This window comes from Dipteris shenzhenensis, chromosome 12, assembly GCF_047967505.1.
Source record: "Dipteris shenzhenensis isolate YYH24624 ecotype China chromosome 12, Dip_SZ_1.0, whole genome shotgun sequence".
Classification (NCBI taxonomy): Eukaryota; Viridiplantae; Streptophyta; class Polypodiopsida; order Gleicheniales; family Dipteridaceae; genus Dipteris; species Dipteris shenzhenensis.
The window spans coordinates 16640598-16660917 of NC_141607.1; the positions used below are offsets into that span (position 1 = coordinate 16640598).

The following is a 20320-nucleotide window of genomic DNA, read 5'->3' on the forward strand; positions in this document are numbered from 1 at the left end:
CATGAAGATTTTTAAATGTCCATACTACTGCAACACTATTTCTAATGGATCCTTATTTGTCATGGGATATCTACTTTTAGGACTGAAAAGAGACTTTGTAAAATATTGCAGTGGATATCATGCTTCTTATTCTTTATCAAAATGTATCTTTAGTGCTCCAACTTGCAAATTTGATGCATCAATGTGAACCACAAGACTCTTCTTTGAAGTCTAATAATGCTAGCACTGAAGTGCTTGTCAAGGCTACTTTGAACTTTTTGAAAGCTACTAATTGACTTGTAAAGGCTACTTTGAGCTTTTTAAAAACTACTAATTGACAATGAGTATCCCATTTATAGGTTGCATCCTTTTTCAAATAATTTCCAGAGGGGGGTTGTAGTCTGAGCATAATTGTGGATGAAGTTTTAGTAGAGAAGACTAATTAGTCCAACAAATTTAGGTACATATAGAAGCTTAACTTTCAATTCATCCCACTTACACTATTTTACTTAACATTGAGGATTTGAAAAATTCCCATAATATGTATTGTTTTGTTGCAATATTGTTCTACTTATATTTTGAAATGATAAGTATTCATTGAGATTGATATACCTTTTCGACTCGGACCAATGGTGTGAGATGTAACTTCATTTTTATATTAAAAGTTGATGTTGCATGACAACATATTAAATTAGTATTGCCAATAGGAGTTATATGTCTTTTGTGTGTTGATGTGCCTTGGACATAGGGATCTACTATTATGCATAATGTAAGTCCAAATTTCTCAAAATGTTTGCTTTTTATCAATTTATTAAATCATATGAAATGCACATATGCACTCAAGTTAGCCTCATTCGTTTTTATTGAATGTGTCTGAAAGACACTCAATCACATATTTTGAATCATTTAGTCCACAAGTGAATGGGGATGTTGTCATTACCTTGTGCAAATTAACTAAAAAATAATTAAAGCAAAGTTTTTAAACTTTATTTCCTCTTTATTGATGTCCAAACCAATGAGGGTTTCAATATGGTAATTGTGAAAATTGTTGCCATTGATGGTGGACAATCCATAGACTGGGAGGAATTCTTGGAATTTGGAGATGATTCCAAAAATTTGTTGATGCTTAGAATCAAGTCATACATGTCATGCTAACCTTTTTTGAGATATAAGATTGTCTCCACCATCTTATTTTGAAATTTGAGTGGCAGCCTAGTTTATTGATCGAAATTTCTTATTGATTGCTTCTCCCCAATTTAGAGAATAGTTATTGAGGAACGTTCAAAGATCTCAAATCCATTATCTTGCATACTAGAGGGCTAGACTATTCTAACACTGCTACCAAAATTTAATAAAGCTAAAATTGATTGGTCATAGTCATATTGGAAAGAATGTAACAAACACATAAGGGGGTGATTTAGAAAACTTCAAGTGATAATATGAAATCCCTTTGTTGTCCACCCTAATGTTATTTTCCAAACCAACGTATTCAATCACATAGCCTGAAGCAACAAGAAAGGTGCCTTTGATGTTTTTTTTGTTTATTTTCAAGGGCTTTTGCAATATGTCCAAATTTGAAACATTAAGGCCTTCCATTACTGCCTCATTTAGGCATTTTTCAATGTGATTAAGTGAGGGAGATAAGGACAAATTCTAGATATCTTGAGTTTTTGTAGTTGATGAAATGTCAAGGTCCATTAGCATAGGAAAAAGCAACAAGCCTTGATGATGAAGAAGAAGACATGGTCTTTGCAATTGAATTTGGGGTTTTGTCCATATCGATCCTTGGACCAACTAGTAAAGCATTAACTAGAGAATGTGGACAAAGCTTGTTGCATAATATTGAATATATAACCACAGGAGGATCATGAATGTGAAAAGGTTGGAGGTCCAATCTCTCTTCATGTTGACAAATACATACTAGATTTTATATTATTTAAAATTTGAAGCCATCATAAGATCACACTTGACAATATTCAAGAGAACAATATGATGTTTTTCTAGCCTAATAATAGTAGCATTCCACTAGAGGCATGCCCCCTTTTATTGTTTCTTAGACTAGTCCAATGCACCAAATAATATTAGAGTAAAAAAGTCTTGAGTCGCTAGCAAATGATTCAATGCTATTGAATCGCAGGTGGCATACAATGATTTACTCATAGAATTAGCAGTTGTGCAAATCCAAATTATAGTAAGAAATGCATCTAGACGTGTTATAGAAAATTTAATCCTCAAAATTAGTCCTCAACCATGTGCCAGTTAGAGTCAAGTTAACAAGTGGTTTGAGCTTTCCATTGGGAAGACATTGGGACAGGATGGAGCTACAAATTAAATTTGTAAATGATGTATGGGCTCTAATGGACCTCCTACTCTCATCCAAGTCAAAGAGCTATAGTGGCTAGCTAATGACTCGGATAAGAATCAAAGGTTGCATGGTAGATAAATTTTTCATACCTTTTATTTTTGCATACAAAAATCAAAAGAAATCTACATGGCTAGTGTATGTAGGATAATCATTTCTTGAATTCCAATGCAAATGTGAGAACTATTGATGTTTGGAAAGCATTGATGTTACATATTATGATAGAAATATCTTTAACAGTTTGCTCTTAGGTAATGTCAGAAACTTTGTTTTTTTCCTTCCCCAAGATATATTTACTCAATCTAAATTCTTTTAACATTTACTTTTTTTCCTTGAGGCACTTCCAATAGGTGTATTATTTTAATTCTTAGCATACCCACTATCACCTCCTACTCTCCAACTTGCTATTTTGCTACTATCATATGCTTTCACCTTGTACTACTATTACTTTCATCTTAACAATAAAAATGACAATGTTAGAATAAGAGTAAGCTTACTCGGTTTACAATCCTAATGAAGCATATACCTGTTATGCTTGTTTAATTTTTTTCCTCAATTTATATTACCTCGTTCTAAATTCAAAAGATGATTACTCTTGCATATTGCGATATGCTTCATACGCATACCTTTAGAACTCATGGGGAAATAGAGGGTTATTGAGAGAGGATGCCTAGCTACAAGAGGACGTTTGGTAAATGAAATATTAGACAGCTAGAGCCATTAACAATATGATGGATTGTTCTAGACATGATTTTAGAAGGACTACTCACAATGAATTAAGAGATTGAGCAAGAAACTTGTTCAATAAAAGTTGTTAGAATCAAACTTACTCGCGAGCCTTATTGTTTTACAAATTTCATGCTATATCTACACATAGAGAAAGCTCATGGAGAGCTAGACAAAAGTATGGTTTGAAGACCATGCATATCAGACCCATTATTCAAAAGTTGTACTGCTTCACCTCGTCACACATTTTCTCATGCCCCCCATGATCGATGTTTTGAGCCACAGGTTTTGTGGCAGCTTTGGGTTCACCTTCAATTTTATCTAGTGAGTGTCCTCCTTTGCTTTAGAAATCTAATCATCTCTCTCATGATTGATGTTTTTCTAGAGGCATGTCAACTCACCTTCAATTTGTTTTAGCGGGGGCATCCTTAAATAGGTGAAAGACAAAAGTGTCCAACTATTACCACACTCATCCTTTCCCATGAGGATCTATTGCCTCTATTTCAATTCTCACCCTTTACCTTTCTAAGAGAAGGAGGGGTGCTACATGGCACTATGCTTTGCATGCAACCTCGGAAATACAAAATATAGAGATACAGATAAAGCAAAGAGATGATTATAAATTGGTAGGTGTTACCCTTTAGCTTCATAAGAGATAGGGGTAGCACATGGCACTGCCCTTTTGATATAACCTCACAAATAATAAATATAGAGACAGAGATCTAGAGAGGAGATGATTACATCTTGGTAGGTGTTGTCATTTAGCATTTCTAGCCTTAAGGCATGGGTTGTTTGACTAAGCGGGGGACACACTTTCTAGTCACAATGAAATGCTATGGAGCAAAACAAAAGGCAACATGGATCAAATATCACATGCTTCCATGATCTTTAAGGTGTAAGGTTCACTCTTGAATGAATTAAAAAAATGAATTTGCATCTTGTTCTTGCCCATTCCACTCTAATCCAGCAAAGTGAGGTCAAATAGAGCCACCACATCCATCCCTCAATGAGGGGTTCCATGTTGCATTGACCTTTGAATTCCATGTGCCATCTCATCTCTCTCTCTCTCTCTCTCTCTCTCTCTCCCTCTCTCTCTCTCTCTCTCTCTCTCTCCCTCTCTCCCTCTCTCTCTCTCTCTCTTTGTCCTCCAAAAAGAAATAACATTAAATAAACAGTAGTTAAAAAATGATTATTTAAAACTATATATGGATCACAAAACTATGTATGTATTCTACTATTTTTATGGCTTTTTGAACAATTTCTCCTTTGTCCACGTGGCTTTTGTGCTTCCGCACATTGCACTCACACTTCTTCTAAGCCACTACATGCATCAGACTGCTTCACGCATTTCCTATTGTCCAAGCTTTGTTTCCATGTGTTGACATGCCACGTGTGCAAGGTTGCTGTTGGGATAAGTGTGATCAAGGGCTTGCTCTATGGTGCATGTGTGCATCTAGGGGAGTCACATGTGTGTGTGTGTGTGTGTGTGTGTGTGTGTTGTAGAGGCACATCAAGTGCTATGATGTGTCTAGTGTGTGATGTAAGTGATGATGTAAGCAAAAGGCTCCCACATGGGAGGTTCCTTTGATTTAGGCTAGTCCCACTAATGTAGGGGCTGATTGCCACTGATATAGGGGAAGTGCCTACACCATCCTCTCTTTCTATAAAATGGAGGTCATTCCTTCATTATAAAAGCAATGGATTTTGCCTCACTTGTGCTCTCACTCTTTGTGCCATGATGCATCTCGTCTACCCCACACTCCTCTACATTTGGTATCAGAGCCTCCTTGAGTCCCTAGCCCACACTCCTCTACATTTGGTATCAAAGCCTCCTTGAGTCCCTAGCCCATTGTAGCTTCAATATGCCACCTCATCATCTTCTTCTCCACCCTCCATCTTCTTCTTCATTTCTGCCCTCTTTCTCTCCAAATTTTGCTTAGCTCCGTTCTCCTCCATTAAGTGACCATTCCCAGAGCCCTCTGATTTGAAGTTTCCCCTACTTAGGGCACACCTTTGACACCAAGAAATTAGGGAGAAATGCCCTCTACAGCCCATGCCGACACGATCTCTGCTCGATAAACTTTCAAGAAATTCCACCTATTGACGCAATATTTCACCAATTCCTCTTAGCCACAGGTGGGTGACACTATGAGCTTGCTTCTCATGAATTTTGAGCTCAAAATTTGCTTGTGGGAATAAAGAGAAACAAGCAAAAGACCAGTCAGAGAAGGCACTACTGTCATGAGCAATGTTGCACATTTTTTTGACAATCCTCTCTGCTGGAAGTAGTTCTCAGTAAGAGCTTCCATTTGCCTTTGAAAGCCCTCTCAAATCTTTTCTCTTCAGCTTCAATTGCACCCTCCAATTTCAGACTGCTCAATTTGGGGGTAACAATGATATCTACTTCTAATGTGAACTATTGAACATGGTTAAGTGCTAGAAAGTTTCATTATTATGTGAGTAATCTTTGGGCTTTTGGATGCTTTGTCATTTGAAGTGATCTAAAGCATTTTCCAGCTTCACCTTTGGAGCAGTGTCCTGAATTTTTGATAGTTTTTTGAAAATTTGATGCGAGTAAATGCTATGTTGATGCTTGAGGATTGAAGTAATGCCAAAGTTCAGTTCAAAGAATGTATTTGCAGTTTGAAATTCAGTTAGAACTGATCTTGTGTCAAAATTCCAAGCTCTGAGGGATCTTCAAATGATAAACACTTGAAGAAGACTACGAGAAGCACAAAATTCAAAGTGAAAAAGACCCCAGCCAAGAAACTCTGGGAGAAGCCAACAGGGTATGAGTATGCTAAACAATTAGGATTCTTTGAATTTATCTCTAGCAATCTACATTTGTATGGTGAGGGAGATTTCTTTGTTCCACAAGATTAGTCATTTTGTAAGAGAGTAGACACTGCCTGATAAAGGTAAGACCCTCTCATGGCTACTTATAAAATTAACAAGTTCAATGGCCAAGGATTCCATACTTGGCAGATGAAGATAAAGTTTATGCTTATGAAGGAGAATGTTTGGGACTTAGTTAAAGAAGGAACTCAAACCTCTCAGGAAGGTGAATCAACTACAACAAAAGGTAAAGGAAAAGCCACTGACTCTACTTCTACACCTACAAATGCAAAGAGAATTGAGAAAGCCTATGCCATCATTGCATTATTTTTAGGTGATGACTATGTACACCACATCTCATATTTGGAATCCCCTTTTGAAGCATGGCACAAGTTAGATATATTGTTTGGTGCTAGCTCTCATACTTCCAAATTAAATCTAAAAATTAAGTTCTTTGAACTTAGAATGGAGGGAGATAATGTTGTTGCCCATGCCAACACTATGGGAAGTATTATGACACAACTAGCTTCAATTAATTCCCCTGTCACTGAGGATGATGCTATGGTAGTGCTTTTAAAGAGCATGCCTCAACCACTACAAGGCACAGGCCCTTTGAAGAATCTACCTCAACCACTACAAGGCACAGGCTGTTTTTCGATGGAAATACCAACCTTTTTTACACCAAAAATATTTTTTTTGATGAGCACAAAGGTCGATATTTACGTGGCTATTAGCATCAGAAAAGAATGGTCGCTATATAAGCATCGCTATATAGCGACACTGGTAAACATCGCTATATAGCGACACTAATAAATGTCGCTATATAGAAACACTGGTAAACGTCATTATATAGCAACGATTAACAGAAGCTATAAAAAAAACATTAGTGGGGCTGAACAGGGCCACATCAAGCCCTATTTTTGCCCACTAATGTTTATTATTAGTAATTACAAAAGAAAGTTTTTTGTTACAAAATTTCCCTTATGAGTAGGGTGATACAAAATCTCTCAAATGAGCTGAGCGATAGAAGCATATACATGTCGAAGATATACAACATTTTTTGTTACAAAATTACCCTTTCAAAAAGGGTGATACAAAATCGCTCAAAGGAGCCGACATACAAAAGCATATACATGGCAAAGTATATGCAAACTACTACTACAACTAGTTGCTCATCCAAATTGTCATCCTCGTCCTCGTTGTGCTGGCTTGATCCGTGGCCCTCATGATCTATGCCTGTCCCTGGCCCTCGTCAAAGCCGTGTAAGCCTAATCCCTCATCATCACCGCTCACCTCTGTTGATGAGACATTCGAGCTTTGATTCTAAGAGTGAGACCATATTAATTGGAAATTAGATTGGAACTTAAAGAATAAAATATTAGTTTAAAAAGTGAGATTACAAGTATTAGACTTATACTGTGCGAGTAGCCACCTCAGCCCAATTGACTGTCGCTTCCTGTGCCTCTTGCTCAATAAACCATGGCTTCCTGTGTCTGTAGGAAGGCGCCAATCGTAGCTTACTGTGGGCCCAATTTACGAGAGTTAGATAAAGTGCATGCAATATGTAGTAAAACAAATAGAAAAATACATTAAATGAGAAGAAGTAGACTTACCACGATTGCCTCAAATGCCAACCGTCTGCCTACACCAAAGTGCAAAGTACTTCCAGTCAGCTTTGTCTGCCCAAGCCTTCCCCTTTGCGATGGAAGTACGCAAGGTTGACCTACGATGCTTCAAGAGGATCCCATGCGCTCTTTCATGTAATCCGAAAATTGAACTCCCAATTTGGATATTGTCTTTTCAATTCATCGATGACTGCCTGCTTCTTTCCCTCATCTGGGTACAGCCAGTCAGTAGCTATGTTGCTCCTGAAGTGGTGGCTCATCAACTGCCTCATGATGGCCATCACTGATGAGATCTTTTTATTTTCTATTATCTCTCCAACAACCGTGATTTCATAGGACAGGTCCTCGATGGGGTAAGGAGGACTCATGGTACTAGCAGAGTCAGAGCAAGTGGTGTTATTACAAGCACTTATGGAGTGAGGAGTAGCAGTGGGAGTAGGAGAGGGTAAGGGATCTGACTGGTACTCGGTAAAGTGGAGACCTGTAGGGATGTGAGTGTGCTGACTCGTCTACATCTCCTGAGTCAGCATAACATAAGTGACCCTTCCTACTCTTCCTTCCCTTATGATGGGCATACCCAGGTGATGACCCCTCAATCGAAGGGGCTAGAGGGGACACCTAGACAGTAGGTCCAGCCGTCGGTGTAGGAAAGGGATTTGTTGAGGTCCCCTGGGATAGTAGAGAGAAGAATCTCGCTACCTCTGCATCAGTCATCTGTGTGACAAACTCATCGGGACTACCGACAAAGCCATGGGCTGTTAGCAAAGGAGTTCCCCGAGGGGTAGTCACAGTGCTACCTCCAGAGTGATCTGTATAAGGTATGCTCAAGAAATCATGGTCCCACGGAAAAGACCGCTACTACTGAAAATAGAACCTGAGATGCCTCAAAACATGGGTGCCATTGCATAATCGGACTCAGCAAGAAAATCTACAAATATCTCTCTTCTTCCGGAACTCCAAAATCCCAACCGATGAGTGAGAAATGGGAGTCAACACTTATCCATTGCCATGTGGCATAAATCTAAGGTTTTAAAACCTTAGAATGAAGAATGCATAACAGAGAGACGAAATCGAATGCATAGAGATCTATAACTCTGAAAATACTCCACCGAATCATGCAAGAACTGACAGGTAGGGGTTTTTGGGCATCCGGAACGCAATGGGATAGACGGTTTTGGAAACCGTGGTCTCAATCACTAGGTCCAACACACGGACTGAAAAACGTTTTTTGAAACAGAGCTATTTGTAAACTCCACCGGAGTGTGAATGATGAGCAACATAGAAGTTTTAGGACCTCCTGAGTCCACCGGTACTGACAGATCTCCAAATGGTTGCTCCAAACTTGAGTTCCAACACCCGGGCCAAAAAACGCAGAAACTGACACAGTGAGTCAGAAATCCAATGAAATGATCCCAGATTCAAGAATGAAGGTGTTTCCAAGCTCCTGAAGTGAAGTGGACACCAAAAGCAAGCAATAGTTGCCTCTACAAGTCAATACGGAGTCTCTGTCATCGAACGGAACAGGGAAAAGCTCAAAAAACGACTTTGTCTTTGAAAACACTTAACAGGCTCTCAAAACCACTTTGCAAAGCCAAAGTGACTTTTTCAAAGGTTCCTCCAAGGTCTCTGCACACTCGGATGCAAGTAAAGTCACCCACAAAGCTTCCCACAGAGCTGCTGAGCTTCTAGGCATTCACACATGCTCAGCTAGATCACCTGGGCTCTGATACCAGTTGAGAGTGCTCTCAACAGAAGCAAGAACGGAAGAGGGAGAGAGAGAAACAGAGAGCCACACAAGTTTTGGTGGGTGCAGAACACCCTAACCTTCTTTTTCATTCATTTATATATGCATTTTAGTATTGTACATAACCGGGGTAAAGGCACAGTGACCTTTAACCCCCACAATCATGATGTCTCCTCCTACGAGGGTTTCTATACTCATCGGACATGCAATTTGATCCCATCTCTAATTTGGGGGGATTGGACAAATGTAGACATAAACACGAAAATAAAAAACAAAAAACAAGAGTGGGTAAGAAGCAGAAAGACAATTAATTACTTGAGACAATTATGAAATTCAAACTCGAGAAATTACAGGCAAGCAATTAATCACTTATGAAAATTATGAAATGACATCAAAGCATAAAGGATAAATATGAAAGGACAATTATTTACTTAATAAGACAATTATGAAAAGCCAGTTTTGAAAAGACAAATATTTATGAAAGACAAGTGGAATCCAATAAGATTTTCACATATATATAAAAAATAAAGACCAAAAGTATGTCTCCAAAATTATGTATATAAAAAATATATGCCTCCAAAAGTATGCTTAAGAAAAATTTGTCTCCAAAAGAGACATTCTCCAAAAATGCCAAAATGGTGGAGGAGGTCTACTGCTCTGCATTACTGTCTGAGGTACTTCCTTCTCTACATAGCTAGGTAGGTCACTAGGGACCTCATCCTTCACCTCTTCTAATATGCGTTCTCTTCAGCGATTAAGTACTCGTATTCCATGAATGCCTCCACACAATCCATTATGTCCTTTACACAATCATATTTGAGGCTCCACTGGTTGTGGCGGTCTCTCCACAACCTATGGAGATCCCGTAGGTTGTGTCGTGCGTTCCTCAGTCACCCTTGCTCCACTACCCTTCGGCTTGGACCCCACCCAGAAGCACGCGCCCCCATGTTGTACTTCACCCAGTCACTCTCTTGCGCAATCTTCTCTTATACATGAGCTAGTAGAGAAGCTATGTCTATAATCCCTATGATGTGGGGAACCGAGTTGCCATGGGGTTTAGGGAGGACACCCGTGGGTGAGGGCGTGGTTGTTCCATTTAGAATCTGTTTGGAAAAAAAGAACCAAATAAGGCTAAGGAGCATGTGAAAAAAGAACCGAACATGACTAAGGACAAGGAAATAAGCATATGCATAAGACGGAAAGCATATGAGGGAAAGCATATGCATAAGAGAAGGAGAAGCATAAGAGAAGCATAAGAGAAGGAAAAGAGAAGGAGAAGCATAGGAGAAGGAGAGGGGAAAAGCAGAGAAAGAAGAGGGGAAAAGAGATTGAAAGAGGGGAAAAGAACCAAATATGCATAAGAGAAAAAAGAGAGAAAGCATATGCATAAGAGAAAAAGAGAGAAAGCATATGCTTATCCTTATGCATGAGCATATGAGCATATGCTCATGCATAAGCATAAGTATAGGCATAGGCATATGCTTATGAAAAGAAGAGAAAAAGAAGAGAAGGAAAGGAGAAGGAAAGAGAGGGAAAAATAAGAGAAGGAAAGGAGAAGGAGAAGGAGAAGGAGACATATGCTCATGCATAAGCATAAGCATAAGAGAAGAAAAAACATATGCATAAGAGAAAAAGAGAGAAAGCATATGTTTGAAAGAGGGGAAAAGAGATTGAAAGAGGGGAAAAACGTTGGTAAACTGAAAGGAAAGAGTAGAGTGGACACAAATTCAAAATACTTGCATATAGAATGAAGAAGAGTGAGGTCCTTATGTAGGCACCTCTTACATGCTCACTGACATCACTGATGACTTCAGAGCTCCACAATCATCTCCTCAATCTGCTCCTAGATTCTCTCAATCATCCTATGTGGCTTTCCACCACCTAACTGTGCTTATGGGCACCTAACTGTGCCTCTAGCACTCACACATAGAAACCAAGTTGTGCCTGAGGCATACACCTTGAGATATCCCAACAAACCCCCCCTCAAGGGAATGCCTCAGGCTATGTCAAGGATACAGCTAGCACAAGGTGTCTCATGACATCTCATGGTGGTCATGGATCTATCAATGGCTAGGATCTCAAGCTAGCAAGGGTTCCCATGGGTGTAAGGTAAACAAAAGGGATACAAAAAGACCTTCCAATGGCTATCTCCCCTGCATGTACATGTACACAATGTCTGCAGGAGGTACCATGGAGCAAAACACATACACATAGCCTACATCATAAGGTGACCAGAGGTGTTTACAAAACACAATAGTTTATTTCATTCATTTTAGAGGACTATCCAGGCTGAGTACCTTGACTCAACATAAAAAAGAGAGTTCTGGAGCATACATAGAGATGATTTAAAATGCATAATCTTCAAAGGATGCCTTATCTTGTGGAGACACATCAACTGAAAGTAGATTGGCATTTTCTTTCTTTGCTTTGGCTCTGCAAAACTTCTCATGATGATTGTTTTTGCCACAGTGTTTGCATGGATTGACAAAACGAAATCTCACAAAAAATGAACCTACATAACTTAAAGAGACACACCTTCTTGAAAAACTTCCTTTCACACAAGCAGAGAGGGAGAAGGGTGGAGAGCGCGAGCACAAGTGTTGGGAGAGGGACTGGGTAGAGGTGAGGAGTGGGGAATAAAGAGGAGGAAAGCAAGGTCGTCGAATATAAGGTGGGAGGAGCGATTTTTTCTTTTCTCGCAATAGAGATGTGAAAGACGGCGTCGCGCGAGGTTTCGAGTTTTAGCCCCTAGCATCGCTATATAGCGACACTGGCCACAGTCGCTATATAGGGACGTTTATATCCTAAAAGCGTCACTATATAGCAACGAAATAGGGAAAAGTGTCGCGTAATAGCGACGGTTGAGGGCACTTTCTGTTAAAAAAGAGAAAAGGAGCTCATGGGTGGCTATTTATTGGATCTTAATAGATTTCCTTGCAGCTCATGTTGTGATTTTGGAAGTGTGCAGATGGAAGGGATGAGTGGAAGCTTGTCAGATGATGTGCCAACGCCCGGGAGCGCAGAGTGGATTACAAAGAGGTTGTATTGTCATTGCACTCATTGCAAGCGAGAAGTACGACATCAACGCCGTTTTGTCATGCGCCACTTGTGGATGTATGGGGAAGCCCGAACTTGTACCCACTGTTGGTGTTGCATGTGGTGATGGATCATCGGTAAGTCAATGCTATTTGAGTTCGTGATTAATATTGGATACCATTATGACACGAAACTTTGAGACAAGATCTTATATTTACACAAAATCTTGAGAAAGGATGAGGAGGGTGGTGAGGGTGCACATTTACCTTCACACTTTGAGCAAGACTATAGTCTCCCAAATGTGCCAGATGATGACGAGGGTATCGTGGACATGATGGATTCTATTTTTAGGGGCACTACATCACATGTACACGTGATGTCAGAGTCTGGGGTCAATATGCAAGAATTGCAATCAACACAGTTGTACGAGGGTCCTAGGATGTCTAAACTGTGGGCTTGTCTCTCAATCTTGAATCTACAAGCAAAGTATGGGTGGTCGGATACAAGTGTCTCAGCCTTAATGAGGTTAGCTCTCGCATTAATTTGACTCATTATTTGGATATTGTTTATTTTGAGAAGCATCTTGTATGTTTGAGAATCATCATTATTCAAAGCCTATGTAAGTTTGAATTGTGATAGGTTGCTCCAGAAGATGTTGCTTGCACCAAATACCATGCCCGCATCAAGAGATGAAGTGAAGAAGATGCTAACAACAGTGGGTATGGATTATGATACCATCCATGCTTGCCGTAATGATTGTATTCTCTTTTGTCGTGAGCATGGAGATTTGGCTAGTTGTCCGAAGTGTGGGGAACAACAATATAGAGATGACTTGTAGGATAAGCAGATACCGCTAAAGGTCTTGAGACACTTTCCCATCATTGCAAGAATATAGCACATGTTCTGATGCAAATCCACAGCGGAGTTGATGATTTGTCATGCATCTCATCGGTCCATTGATGACACATTGAGGATTCCCACAGATTGTACAGCTTGGAAGCACATAGACAATCCATTAGGGGAGAATTGGGGTCTCAAAAGGGCCTCCAATTAGTGTTTCCTAATTTCAAGGGATTAGAGAGTGATTTGAGGTGTACCAATGAGAGTGTTAGAAGGTGTGGGGCAATGGTATGTTGAGGTGGAGGGTGGGCAGGCCTGCAGAGAGCCCCTATTAGTTTCTCCCCTTACACTAGGGACCACCCATTGAACCATCCCCCCCCCTCTTAACCCATGTTTGACCCTCCTACCAGGTGCACCTCCCCCACATGAGCTTAAAACTACCTTCAATGGGATGGTAGGGCCCTTGTGGCGAATTTCTCTTCTCCCCTCCCTCTTTCTAGGACCTTTGCCCCCCACTGTTCTGGTCTAGCCTGCCAAATCACTCAGATTTGAACCAAATCCCACGCATTTTCCCTCTCCCCCCTCTTTCTTTGCTCCCTCTAGCTCTGCTTACTGCAGCTCCTCTCTCTCCCCTCTCTCCCCTCTCCCTCTCCTGTGCCTCTATTGGAGCTGCTTTGTCCCTCTTCTTCTCCCTCTCCTGTGCCTCTGTTACTGTTGCTTTGTCCCTCTCCTGTGCCTCTATTGCTGCTGCTCTGTCCCTCTCCTTCTCCCTCTCCTGTGCCTCTATTGCTGCTACTTTGTCCCTCTCCTTCTCCCTCTTTTGTGCCTCTGTTGGAGCTACATTGCCTTGTGTAGGAGTCCCATTCTTGCTATTGCAACCTCTGCAAGCATGGTGAGGAGAAAGGCTACAAGACCATGCAATGCTGTGACCTCTTGTGTCTTCCACAACACCGGAAATGCATTGGATGAGTGGATCCCTTGCACCTATAGCTTAAATGACTGGAGAGTGATGAAAGGGTCAGCCAAAGGTCCACATAAGCTTCCCAAGAGCAAGAGAGGTGACATCTTGCATGAGTGGAAGGGGTGCATCTTGAAGTTCAAGTTTGGGAAGAAAGGATGGCTCGCAAAAGTGCAACATGTTTACATGGGAAAAGATATGCGGCTTCCTCCATCATTCAATCAATCTAGGATACCATCACACTATGAGCCTTTCTATCTATGTACCTTTTTCACCTGTAAGTGTAATGAGTCCATTTGGAAATTTTGTGTTTGGTTTCTAAGAGCTCTTATTCATGGTGGCAGATGTCTTCCCTTCGGACCTTGAGGAGTGGGAACCAGTTGAATCATTCATAGGCAAGTTCACCGTGATTCATGAGGATTTAGGTAAGCAAATGCATGCCGGGGAGAAGTTGGCCTCCTTGCGAATGAAGAATGTGTATTGGTATAATGCAACATACATCACTCCAACGACATCATCAAGTTATGGCCATCTTCAAACCATTGCACCACAACAACTTCAAGACATGGATTGCAGAAATGTGGACTCGAGGACATTGCAATCGTACAAGGACAAGATTGCAAAGGATGTGGGCATGGCCATGAAGTTTACATTTGGATCCAAATAAGCAAGGTTATCTTGGTTTATGCCTCTGCACATTTTTGCTTCTTTATTTTAGAAAATACATATGCATAGAACAAAAACTATGTGGTCCTGCAAGCGTGTAGATGAAAATGCTCTTGAAGATTTACTTGGGATGAATTGGGGAACCAGGTCAGGTGACCAAAAGGGTGATGTGTTTCAATGTCACGCATGTAAAGACAATGTGGTTATTAGATACCATTTGTCATGCCAAATGTTGTATTTAGCTTTTCAGTACAGGCGCTGGAAGAAAACAAATGGCCGGTGGCTTCCCCTAGACTCTAATGATGAAGACAACATGGGGGTAATTTTGTCTATTGATGTTGAAGAGGGAGATGTCAAGAATGTGAATGTCACATCAAGGGATGTGCGAGAACACCTATTGGTCATGGAGGATGGCATGTCAGAGTCCTTCTACTTTACCTTAAATGGTGGTAAGATCAGCCACCGTGTGGAGAAGTGCATGCATTGTGCCAATTTCATTCCTCTTGCAACTTTGAAGATTGCTAACAATGTGTTTGACTAGTGTAGCATTTAATTTTTTGTCTGTCAAATCCTAGTTATTACTTCAAAAGATGATGGAAAATTAAATTAAAATGTTATTTCTTTTAATGTTTTCTCCTTTCAGTTCATTAGGTAAATGTTTTTCAAAAAATTTGGGGATTTTATGATTAATTTTAATTTTTAGGGTTTTGATATATATTAAGGGGTAAGAGCCCTTTTTACATCACATTCTCACTTTCACATTTAGAGAACCATAGAAACTCCTGTCCTCAGAAGTTACTCCCTGCATCAACTTATATTTGCCATGGATTCAGCTAGAACTACGTTCCATGACTTCATCTCATGAACTGCATTTGCAGATCGTGAGGAAGAGCTATTTTTAGTGTTTGATAGGACTTTAGATGTCCTAGGCACATGTATGCGAGCCAAGGATGACTTCTCAGATCTCATCCTTTACATGCAAGATAATTTCTCAAATTTTGCCTATACACTTGACCACACTTCAAAGAGATGGGTTCCCATAAATTACATAAAGACCCAAGTTTGTAAAGCGCTTGGCCCGCTTTTGTGACAACCTTACAGATGAAGGGTTTAGGACAGTCGAAGTTCAAGACATCCTAGATACAGGGATCACAGGAAATACACGCACCAAATTCCTTTCATGGGAGATGACATTCATCTTCCTTCTCCAAGAAGGAAATTTAGAGGAAGAAGCCTCATCGTCTAGCACCCCCTCTATTAGAACTGTTGATCTGGTCGTCCCTAGACTTGTCCCCCCTCATCATCGATGGAGAAGAGTACGTATTCCTCCATGACATAGAGATTCTTTTGGACTACAAGAGGATGAGGCACTTAGAGTCCTATCGGGATTCGATGTTGACACAAGTGTCAAAGATCCCAGGGTTTTAGGTAGTGAAGACCAGACAATGGAAGACTTTCTCTTGACAATGTTGGTTTCAATGAGGGATGCAGACATGTCCGTATACGATGCACAACCCTCTCATGTAGAAGCTTCCACCTCCAACACAGGTTAGGAGAAAGCGTCCACCTCCCAAATGGAACATCACACATCACCTGGTTCCATCAACATTGCAAATGAGGAAGGGATAGAAGCCGACGACGCTGTATTGGTAAGTTCGAACAATTTATTTATTTTTGTTGTTCTTTCAGTATAATTTGTTTTGTCAATCTTCTAATGTTTGTTGAATTGTTGCAGGATGCGTTCGAGCTTGATGAATTCTCATCTCGACGGGGTAATGTTCACAGCACATTTGGGCGAGATCATTCTTTGGCCCATTACCTTGGCAAAGTCACAGAGCATATCGTGGTCTTTCATAGCAAATTTTCTCCTCGAGGTCCTTCGGAGCTACTGAAGTGCAAGGCATTGCCGCGCGCTATCAGATACTCCAACATTACTCGAAATGCCGACAAAGTCATTTTGGTACACCGCCTGGCTACTATCAATGCCTTTGGATTGAACATTCATGGCAAGGCATTGACGGCAATGGCTATGTCTTTGGCAGCAGGATAGGAGGATGTTAGTGCTATTGCGGCTAGATTTATATCTAGGAATCCACTAAGGGATTCAAAGACCCCTATTCTCGATGTACTCGAACTAGCCAAGAAGAAAGATAGCCTGTGAGGCCTTTTGTATATATAAACATATATTGAAATGGATATTTCAATGGATACATGACTACATGTCTTTATTATTTGTTTTAAGTTATCATTGCTTGTCATGAATTCCATTGTATTTTGTTTAAGTCGTTGATGATATATTTTCTCCATCATTTTAATTGTGTTAATTTAATAAATTTCTAGCCAATTTAGTATCATTTTCACCAATTTTGGGTATCAAGAGTTCATTTCTGTCAAATCCTGAAGGAATTTCACCGTCGCGCAGAAGGGAAAAGTGTCCGGCATGTCGCCAGGACCCCAGAAAGCCCAAAACCCACCATGGCACGAATTTGGGCATTCTAAGCCCAAAACCCGCCACGGCACAAATTTGGGCACTCTGTTGCAGAATGCCCAAATTCATACCATGGCGGGTTTTGGGCTTTCTGGGGTCCTGGCGACATGCCGGACACTTTTCCTTTTTGCGCAACAGTGAAATTCCTTCAGGATTTGACAGAATTCAAAACTTAACTTAAAATGATCATTTACTGAAAGCATTGAAATGGAAAATATACAACAATGCGAGAGTGTAGAGAATGTCGATATATTTTATTTAAAAAAATCGACCCTTGGACCTTAGATACAAGATAGTGCCTTCAAGGGAAGGGGGTGGTCTAAGTCCTAAGAGTGGGCTACAAGAGAATCTAGGGCTTCAAACTTGGGTCACTTTGTAGCCGCTTCACCAGAGCCATGTCCTTGTCCATGACCGTGACGTGCTTTGCATGGATGGCACACAAGTTGGCATCCTCAAACAGAGCAGTGGTCACTTGCTCTGCAGCCTCTTGGAGCATCCCCATAGCTCCCGTGCTGAAGCGCACGCCATTCTTGTATCCCTATGCGATCTCTCATACCACACATTGGAAGGGAGCATGTGAGATCAAGTTGTCGGTGGTCTTCTGCATTTGCCTGATCTCCCTCAGGGCCCACGCTCCTAGTTTTGCTCGGTACGGCTTCCTAACTCTTGGTGGGGGCCTTACAGGTACTCGAACACCTTCCCACAGCCTCCTGTCTGCCTTGAACTTCTTCCGCTGCTCCTGTCTGCATTGGTCCTCCTCTGAGTCCTCCTCTTGCTGACGTTTGGAGCTTAGGCCTTCTTTGGGATGGGGCTTCCTCGGAGTCTACTTTGCCCTCCTCATGGGCACAGGGGTCATCTCTGCCATGGGCTATATCTCTGGGAGAGGGAAGATGGTGCTCTTCCTAGCAGTCTATTGACCCTCAGGAAGCCTCTCTATATTCGAGAGGTTATCGAACACATTTTGTTCGATGAGGAGAGGGATCTCATGGGGAGGGGAAGGCTGAGGGGAAGGTTGAGGGGAAGGTTGAGGGGAAGGCTGAGGGTCAAGCTGAGGCTAAGGCTGCGGGGAAGGCTGAGGGGAAGTTTGAGGGTCATGCTGAGGCTGAGGCTGAGGGGAAGGCTGAGGGGAAGGCTGGACAGAAGGCTGAGGGGAAGGCTCATGCTCTTGGGGCTGGGGAGTGGGCTCATGAGACTTGGGAGGAGAAGAAGGATCAGGAGACTGGGGAGTGGGCTCACAGGACTTGGGGGAGTTGGGGGAGGGCTCACGAGAGTCGAGGGAGGCACCACTGGACCCAGATAGGTTCATGTGCATGGATGCCATGGAGGTGGTGGAGCTAGAGGAGGAAGGGTGGAGGCGGCGTCCAGTGGGTCTAGTAGTGCTCTTCACTCTTGCCATTGAATAATGAGAGTTAGAGTTTTTTTTATCTTTTTATAAGGGCCCATCATGTTTTGACATCCCTTTTAATTACATTTAGGGTTTCATCATGCCCCCTGCCCTTGCCCTAGCCCCTCCACCCCCCCCACCCTCGTCGCCCTCCCCCCCCTTGCCCTCCCCCTACTTGCCCCGCCCACACCCGTCGCCCTCCCCCATACCACCATCCCCCCCTCCCCCCACCCTTGCTACCACTCCACCCCGCCCCATGCCCCTCCCTTCTCTCCCCCCTCCTTCACCATGTCCCCACTTTCCCAACATCGTGTGAGTACAAAATAAGCAATATATTAAAGAGTGAGTACACAAATTGTGGTCAAAATAAGCAATATATTTATTTCATATTTGTATACAATTACACCATAGCTTCTGTTGGTGGTTGGACCCATCTGCTCCCTTCTCTCACTCTAGCTTGTGTGACTCCTTGACTCCCTATGGATGCTTTCCAACAAGCACTATGCCTTCTATTCTTTGATACAATTTGAATTGCTTTTGCAAGTTCTGATGCCTTTGCCTTTTCAGACTTCAAAGTCCTTCCTAGTAAACATCTAAAAAACCAGTCGAACATCTCATGCAATGCATTGCTACGAGTGACACCACCACCATGCCTTGAGTTCTTGAAGTAGGCTGCCTTGGCTCTATAGTGCGACTTCTCCATGCCTTGTATATTCCAAATTGACAAAGTACCCCAATTTTATACAAACCATGGTCCATGTGCATAGAGAATATGCTACAAATAGGATGAGAATCAAATCAGCAACAAAAACTGTTTATAAAGCAAGTGCTAAATATTACGATGGTGCTAAGATTACCATGTAATGCGTAATGTGCGACTCCCCCCATGCTTTCACCATTAACTGCATAAACTCTTTCACATCCATCTTGAACCTTTCATAATACATCTCATCGATTTGAACCTGGTGAAGCAATTTTATCAATGCATCTACCTTTGTCCATACTTTAGCTCTCAAAGTTGCTACTTGAGGATGAGAAGCCTTATTGGTCGTGCATTCACACAATGCTTTCCAGTATTCCCAACCCAAACTACTTTGAGACAATGTAGGTTTGCCTTTGTCAAGATTCTGGTTCGATAGGAATCTCCTTGCCTTCCCTCCACCCATGGACACTTTTGCAGAAAGATTCTATGTTGCCCCAGACATTTTCTTATCCTCCTTAAGTTTGACATGTCCTCCATGGAATCCCATCTCTGACAACAACTTCTCAGCTTCTACAATGCACCGTGCGGATACTTCTTGTGGAATTAAATTCCAAGAATAAACAAGATGCAAATACAACAACTTATCAAGTACGCATAGTTCTACGTGTAAAGTACATATGTGTACTCTCTCAAGTGGGATGGGCAAGATGGGATCCCACTTTGGATCCTTCTTGTCGCGATTTGGAGCTTGGTTCCATTCCAGTAGTCTCCCACCTTGCCTTCATGGGGGGGTGTTGGAATATGAAGCCAAAGTGAGTAAAAAATGAGTGTTCTAGGTAATTCATTCACTATTTTCTAAAGTGGGCTTACGGATGGGGAGGTGACCTTTCCAACAGTCTGCTTCCGGATACAGATTGATGCGATGCTTCATGAACTCAGTAGAGGTACTCCCTTTAAATCCTTATATGACCAAG

At 41.5% G+C, this 20320-nt stretch overlaps 1 protein-coding gene across 1 annotated transcript; it reads left to right on the forward strand.

The window, feature by feature from the left end:
* Window positions 1–16286: 16286 nt before the first annotated feature.
* On the forward strand, window positions 16287–18022 carry LOC147895893 (uncharacterized). Its single transcript, XM_087382182.1, has 3 exons — window positions 16287–16420; window positions 16507–16664; window positions 17944–18022. Exons 1-3 carry the CDS (start codon window positions 16346–16348, stop codon window positions 18020–18022), a joined length of 312 nt encoding a protein of 103 aa, XP_087238308.1. The 5' UTR covers window positions 16287–16345.
* The last annotated feature ends 2298 nt before the right edge of the window (window positions 18023–20320 follow it).

Bases quoted from the DNA above. Each gene is read 5' to 3' on its own strand.
- LOC147895893 (XM_087382182.1), top strand. From the start codon at position 16,346: ATGGAACATCACACATCACCTGGTTCCATCAACATTGCAAATGAGGAA. The intron at 16,421-16,506 runs GTAAGTTCGAAC...GAATTGTTGCAG, and splicing joins AAGCCGACGACGCTGTATTG to GATGCGTTCGAGCTTGATGA. The intron at 16,665-17,943 runs GTGCAAGGCATT...GGGGCCTTACAG, and splicing joins GGTCCTTCGGAGCTACTGAA to GTACTCGAACACCTTCCCAC.